The sequence below is a fragment of the Micropterus dolomieu genome, unplaced genomic scaffold, assembly GCF_021292245.1.
Source record: "Micropterus dolomieu isolate WLL.071019.BEF.003 ecotype Adirondacks unplaced genomic scaffold, ASM2129224v1 scaffold_156, whole genome shotgun sequence".
In the NCBI taxonomy this organism is placed as follows: domain Eukaryota; kingdom Metazoa; phylum Chordata; class Actinopteri; order Centrarchiformes; family Centrarchidae; genus Micropterus; species Micropterus dolomieu.
Genome location: NW_025744149.1, coordinates 10,498 through 18,385, shown reverse-complemented (window position 1 = coordinate 18,385; position 7,888 = coordinate 10,498). Strand labels below are relative to the sequence as shown.

Here is a 7,888-nt window from a genome sequence, read left to right as displayed (position 1 = left end):
GCTTGTGCATTTGGGACTAAAAAGTCAGCAATTCAACAAGGAGAGAGGCTATGACGAGCTTTAAACAATAAAATTTTAAGTAATCAATTAAACTTGATGTGCCTTACAGAAACCTGGCATCAATCAGGTAAAACGTCCGGCGCAGCTCAGGTGGCTGCCTATTGCCACAGCTCCCACTACGTCGGTGTGTTTCTTTGTATTTTCTAGTGTTTTTTGTTGCGGTTTTGTTTGTGAAACACTATATCCAGGTAAACGCATCATACTGGAATGGATATTTTGTGGGTATACCGTTTTCTCTTGTTTTTCCTGGCACTTATATCTTTTCTTGTACCGGATCACTACGCCAATGAGCTTGGAGGTAGGCCTATTGTTTACCTTTGCAATCAGTTGATTGCGCTCTCCAGGCCCACACTACTGCGAGACCCCGGATCCCAGACGAACTGAAAAGGAGACGAAGGGGATGCAGGGCCGGCGCCTTACGGAGAATAAGGAGGAGAAAATACAAACCTTTTCTCCCCTCTATTGTCATGGGGAATGTGAGGTCTCTGGCAAATAAAAAGGACAAGCTAAGCATGCTGACGAGGACACAGCGGGAGTATCGTGAGTGCAGTGTTGTGTTTCACAGAGACATGGCTGCAGGAACATATTCCCGACGCCACTGTCCCCGGCTTCCAGACGGTACGGGCGGACAGAGATTGCTGTCTGAGCGGTAAGAAAAAAGGAGGGGGGATTGCAGTGTTTGTGAACAACAGATGGTGTAATCCCAGATATAGTACTGTGAAGGAGCGTTTCTGTAGCCAGATATCTGTTAGCTGTCAGTCTGCGTCCATACTATTTGCCGAGGGAGTTCACGTGCGCCATTATTGTGGCTGTTTACATGCCGCCATCAGCTGATGCCGACGTGGTGTGTGACATCATCCATTCAGTTACTGCCGGACTACAAACTCAACATACGAATGCTTTCATTGCAATTTCTGGAGACTTCAATCATCTGTCTCTTTGTGCTACTCTCCCAAATTTCCAGCAGTATGTTAACTGCCCCACCAGAGAAAATAAAACTTTGGATTTACTCTATGAAAATGTCAAGGACTCATACTGCTCCGCAGCCCTTCACCTAGTGGCAGATCAGATCACAATCTGGTGCTTCTCACCTCCACATACACACCTATTGTTCAGGAGCAACCTGTGACCATTAGGATTGTGAGGTGGGGGGCTTTGAATGGAGATGATGGAGATGACATAAACTCCGTGACAGATTCCAACACAGAGTACATTCATTTCTGTGTGGACACTGTTAATCCACCAACAACAAACCCTGGATAACCAGCGACCTGAAGGAGCTGCTGAACAAGAAGAAGAGAACCTTCAGGGACGGAGACAGAGAATCACTGAAGACTGTGCAGAGGGACCTGAAAGTGAGGCTGAGGGAGAGCAAGGAGACGTACAAGAAGAAGCTGGAGAACAAACTCCAGCAAAACAACACGAGGGATGTGTCAGGAATGAAGACCATCACAGGGTTCAAGGTGAAGGAAAATGAGGCTGAGGGAAGCCTGGACAGAGTTAATGAGCTCAATGTGTTTTTCAATAGGTTCAGCTCAGCTGCCTCCTCACACAGGCCCCACACCCTCCCTGCCCCCTCAGCTGCTCCCTTCTCACACCAATCACAACCACATCAATCATCAGGACTCATCTCACACACGGTGCCCCTAAACATCAACATCTCATCCCCCCAGCAGAAAGCACCGTGCCCCCTCTCTGTCTCTCCCAACCTGTCTGTCTCAAGCTGCCAGGTTAGGAGGCAGCTGGAGAAACTACACCAGAACAAAGCTCCAGGTCCGGATGGTATCAGCACCAGAGTCCTGAGGCCTGCGCAGACCAGGTATGTAGGATTTTACCTATTCAACCTCAGCGTGAGCCTGGAGAAGATCCCACTGCTGTGAAAAACATCCTTCCTTGTTCCGGTGCCAAAGAAGTCTTCTCCTTCTGCCCTCAATGACCACAGACATCTCACATCATGAAGGTTCTGGACAGACTGGTTCTGGCCCATCTGAGACCTCAGGTGACCACCTCCATTGACCCACTGCAGTTTGCCTACCGCCCTGAGGTTGGTGTAGAGGATCTAGTGTCTACCTGTTTCAGCAAGCTCACTCACACCTGGATAAAGCTGGCAGCATTGTGAGGATCATGTTTTTTGGTTTCTCCAGTGCTTTTAAGACGATCCAGCCTTTAGGAGCACCACAGGGGAATGTACTCTCACCATTTCTCTTCATGCTGTACACCTCGGACTTCCAGCACAAGCTCAGAGTCCTGTCATCTACAGAAATACTCGGATGCAGGGTTTGACTTACATGGGAGCCAGTGGGAGCTCAGCTCCCATAAGGAGGGTCTGAGCTCCCATGGAAGCAGTAAAATCATGCATCTGTGGGGGTCACTAATTCATTTATCAACAACCATTATTTTGAATCACAAATAATTTATCTTTCATTGTAATTAGTATGTACTATTATTTACATTTAACAAGATAAACAGACTTAAATGAACACACTTTCCTAATGAAATACGCTTCGCATCGCATGACTGACCGGCTGGCTGCACTTCTCCACCGTCAGCCACTATCGTACGCACAGTTTAGGTTGAGGCCGCAACCAGTGAAAATGAACTCAGTTGTACTGTAGGCTACTGTATTAGACTCTGTATTGACGGCAGCTTATTTGTTTAGTATTATTGGCTTTTTGATGCATCATCCAATTAGTACAGCGCTACAAATTATAATGTGCTTGCTACTGTGTGCCGGGGGCTAGCAGTGCGTAAAATAATAACACTTTAATACCTGCCATATAGGGCGGAATTGCAACTCTCCTTGAGCAAAAGTCTTTGATGGCAATTTTCAGGCTCTTGAACTTGAATGTGAAATACCTATTACAAGTCTAAATCTTTGAGGCTGTTTGCTCGACAAAGAAGGAGAAATCTCCAGGCAATGCTGGGCTTTGATTTGAATTTTATTTACATTTTGGGACATTATTTAAACTCCTTTTATTTTAATTATTAAAAGAATGCATTATCCAAAAGGAAATGTCCTCAAGAACACATCAATCACACCACTCCTGTACTTCCATAAATACTGACCCATCTGATCCATCTCCTCTTCTTCGCTCATGCCGTTCTGCACCTATGAGGGGGTCTATCGTGCCCGGGTGCTACAGCAGAGCTTCCCTTTTGTTGATTCCCCACAACACCTTGAGTACAGCATCCAGCAAGTGCAAGCGTCGCACAAGATTCCAATTGCCGTCCATCTTTTGGATGACTTCCTCATAATTTCCCCTCCCTCATCACCACCAGTGTTATAGGTCTGGTCACTCTAAATTCAGTATTCATATCCATGCAGATACCCATTCAACACCAATTCCACCATATTACCTGCCATGACGTTCAACATCCAAATCCTGCCCTAATACCCCTAATTGTCGACTCCCACAATTCCATAATCAAAAGCATAGCACCCTCAACCCTATCGTCCTACTACTCAGCTTGGAAGAGTTTCCGCCATTGTTATAACCAGCACAACATAACCTTCCCATCATTCGATCTTGTCACCATGTCGTCTTTCTTAAGCTACGCCCATTCCGTAATGGCCATCAAAACGCACACCATCAAAGTATATCTCAGCAGCATTCTTTTCTTTTCCAAACTCCTAACTGGCATCTTTTTAGAGGTCTTGAATGTCAAGAGCCAGCTCAAGACCCCCACCGCCCTCCTCTCACGGCAGACTTGCTGTCCATCTGCATCCACCCCATCTGTGCTGGATACAGCATCCCTCATGTGTCTCAAACCTTAGAAGCCATGTTGAAACTTGCTTTCTTTGCCTTCCTCAGATCTTCTGCTTTCATCTGCCCTTCACTTCAACCACCTTCCGTTTCGCCTGCAGTTGAGACCTGTCCCATTTCTCAAAGACACCATGGTGTTCTGTCCTCCGGCTTTCTCCCACTGTCCAAAGACATGCTGACCAGGTTAATTGGTGACGCTAAATTGTCCTTAGGTGTGTGCCTGGTTGTCTGTCTATGTGTGGCCCTGAGATGGACTGGGGTCCAGGGTGTACCCTGCCTTTCGCCCAATGTCAGCTGGGATTGGCTCCAGCCCCCCGCAACCCTGTATGCAGAATAAGTGGTTGACGATAGATGGATAGACCATGGTGTTCTACTTAAAGCAAACCAAAATCAATCAATTGGACCAACTCATACCTATCTCTTACTTTGAGGCCCACTCACCTCTTAACCCTTTCAAGACCCTCGCAATTTACTTGCAACTTTGGTAATCCTAGAGCACAACCATGACCGTTCCTCTCTGAGTCCGGTTCCACCAGCAGTTCCACCACATTTTATCTTCAGCTGGCATTTCTCCCGCTAATTACTCCGCTGGCCATTGGTACTCCCAATAGTACCACCACTACATTTGCTCAGATCTCAAAGATCTTAGATCAGCCCAATCTTGTCTGAATTAACTGGAAGTTTTTGGGGGGATATCGTGCCCAGGTGCTACACCAGATCTTCCCCATCATAGTTTCCCCACAACACCTCGAATACAGCACTGAGCAAGGACGAGCCTTAAGCTTCTTGTTTCTTCATTCAAAGCTCCAAGATATTCAAATTCCTGACAGTTTCTACAGAGGATCCAGTCACACCACTGCTGCAGAGAAACTATATGAATAAAATCTGGGCCATCTTTTGCAGGGTCCCTGTCACACAGAAAGCCAACCAGGGCCACATTATCAGCACACTGTAGTGAAGTTAAAGTGGGAGTCTTGGATTTTAAACTCACTGGTTTACAAAGAAAACAACAAAGTGAATAAAATAGCAGCTGGTGAGGCACCTGTTTTTAGACAAATTCTAGGATTGCGTCAAAAACGCTGAAATTATTGCCTTTATTAGTGACTGCTTGGCTTCTGATTCTCACTGACTGGAGCTTTGACTTTAGTTTGCCTTCCGTTGTCCAAAGAAATAACAACATGATTATACAGCATTTTAAGGATTTTATGACATTTTAGTTTGATTGTTGTCAGTCACCTGGTTTTAACAAGTAAAAAAAAGCCTTGGAGAAATATGGAGTCATCAGCAAAGCCTGAGGAGCCAAGAAGGATTTTACAACTAAAAACTTTTATGTTTTCCAATGGGGAGCAGGTTTTAACTGAGGCTTCACTGTAAAGGAGTCGCAGCTTGATGACCCCTCCCTCTGCTTCCTGCTCTCCCACACAGCGAGCTCCACTCTGTCTATGTATTTACTTGTTCCCTCCCATTCAGATCTTCAGTTTGAAGATGAGTGTAACTAACATGTGGTGAAGTGCAGGAGCTGGTAGGCCCCATTCACTGCAGAAACACATGCTGTTCAGATCAGATCAGAGCTCAAACCAGTTTCACTTCCTGAGAAAGTAAAACTCAGACAGTCGTTGCCACTCAGAGATGAAATGGCGCAGAAAGGAGTTCAGCTGGATCGGGAAACCTTCTCTTGTTCCATCTGTCTGGATCTACTGAAGGATCCTGTGACTACCTCCTGTGGACACAGCTATTGTATGAACTGTATTAAAACCCACTGGGATGAAGAGGATGGAATGAAAATCCACAGCTGCCCTCAGTGTAGGCAGACCTTCAGACCGAGGCCAGTCCTGCTGAAAAACACCATGTTAGCAGTTTTAGTGGAGGAACTGAAGAAGCCTGGACTCCAAGCTGCTCCTGCTGATCACTGCTATGCTGGACCTGAAGATGTGGCCTGTGATGTCTGCACTGGGAGAAAACTGAAAGCCCTCAAGTTCTGTCTGGTCTGTCTGGCCTCTTACTGTGAGAAACACCTTCAACCGCATTATAAATCCTCTGCCTTTAAAAAACACAAGCTGGTGGAGCCCTCCAAGAAGCTCCTGGAGGTGAGTCAAAAAAACATCCAGCAGAGAATCCAGGACAGACAGAAAGATGTGAAGGTGCTTCAGCAGGAGGTGGAGGCTATCAATGGCTCTGCTGATAAAGCAGTGGAGGACAGTGAGAAGATCTTCACCGAGCTGATCCGTCTGATGGAGAAAAGAAAGTCCGATGTGAAGCGGCAGCTCAGATCCCAGCAGGACACTGAAGTGAGTCGAGTCAAAGAGCTTCAGGAGAAGCTGGAGCAGGAGATCACTGAGCTGAAGAGGAAAGACGCTGAGCTGAAGCAGCTCTCACTCACAGAGGATCACACCCAGTTTCTACACAACTACCCCTCACTGTCAGCACTCAGTGAATCTACAGACTCATCCAGCATCAACATCCGTCCTCTGCGCTACTTTGAGGACGTGACAGCAGCTGTGTTAGAAGTCAGAGACAAACTACAGGACGTTCTGAGAGAGACATGGACAAACGTCTCACTGACAGTGACTGAAGTGGATGTTTTACTGTCAGAACCAGAGCCCAAGACCAGAGCTGAGTTCTTAAAATATTCACGTAAAATCACACTTGATCCAAACACAGCAAACACACGTCTGTTATTATCTGAGGGGAACAGAAAAGCAACATTTATGAGTCAGCAACAGTCTTATTCTAGTCACCCAGACAGATTCAGTGGATGGTGGCAGATCCTGAGTAGAGAGAGTCTGACTGGACGTTGTTACTGGGAGGTGGAGTGGAGAGGGGCAGGAGTTTATGTAGCAGTCGCATACAAGAATATCAGCAGAGCAGGGTGGTCGAATGAATGTATATTTGGATACAATGACAAATCTTGGGCGTTCAGATGTGGCAACGACAGTTATAAATTTTGGTACAACAATGTCCAAACTCCCGTCTCAGGTCCTCGGTCCTCCAGAGTAGGAGTGTACCTGGATCACAGTGCAGGTATTCTGTCCTTCTACAGCATCTCTGAAACCATGACTCTCCTCCACAGAGTCCAGACCACATTCACTCAGCCTCTCTATGCTGGACTTTGGTTTTATTCTGGAGGCACCGCTGAGTTCTGTAAAGTCAAATAGTCAGAAGTCAGTTAAAAGTTCAGTGCGCAATATTTAGAGGGATCTATTGACAGAAACTAATTACAATTTACATTACTATGTTTCAGTTATGTATAAATGTATCAGCTCCCTGAAGTTGTACTGCATGGTCCTGACTCAAACTTGTAACCTCAGGTAAGGGAGGCAGATGCGCATACAAGGAGGCCAAAACCCATGGGCCCTTGTCCCAGTCACTCGCACATCTCGGCGTTGGGGACTGAGATTAACTCTCTACATAAAGACCTTACATAATGAACCGTTGTGGGTTTTTTTACCTTAGAGATATTTCTCTCTAGTGTCTCTAGTGCTTAAACTTGTTTTGTCTTCATGTTTGTTGCTGAGAGCTGATTGTTGTGGCATTTCTTCACTGCACAGAGATCAGCTGTCAATCAAACATTGTGGGCGGTACTTTGACGTCTTCTCATTAGTTGCTGTGTAAATGTTTGAGTTTCTTTAGGTGGTGCTCCTTCCTGTGTCTGTTTAGCCATGGAGGCTATCACTGCTCAGGATGACTTTTGTTTACCTGAACTGACATTTCTCTGCATGAAAATGGAAACTTCTCTGTGCTCTAAATGTTTGATGAATATTTGTATTGATGTATTTGTATACAGTACATGTCTGTTATTTTAGTAATTGTTCCTTTTATTTGTTTTTTTTTTCTCACATTTGATACTGACACATACACACACATATTTACTTTATGTTTAATATATATATATATAATTATTATTATTTTATTTTATATTGATTAATGAACTGTATAAAATAAATTGTTCTTTTGTAATTTATTTGTAGCTTTGGCAATATTGTTGTTTTACATTCATGCCAATAAAGCTAGATTGAATTGAAGTGAGAAACCTTCCATTTCATACATAGATACGCGCCCCCCCC

General features: G+C 45.1%; 1 protein-coding gene across 1 annotated transcript; it reads left to right on the top strand.

Moving 5' to 3' along the window:
• The first annotated feature begins 5,458 nt into the window (after positions 1–5,458).
• Positions 5,459–6,982, top strand: LOC123967230 (E3 ubiquitin/ISG15 ligase TRIM25-like). Its single transcript, XM_046043282.1, has 2 exons — positions 5,459–6,717; positions 6,799–6,982. Exons 1-2 carry the CDS (start codon positions 5,459–5,461, stop codon positions 6,977–6,979), a joined length of 1,440 nt encoding a protein of 479 aa, XP_045899238.1. The 3' UTR covers positions 6,980–6,982.
• The last annotated feature ends 906 nt before the right edge of the window (positions 6,983–7,888 follow it).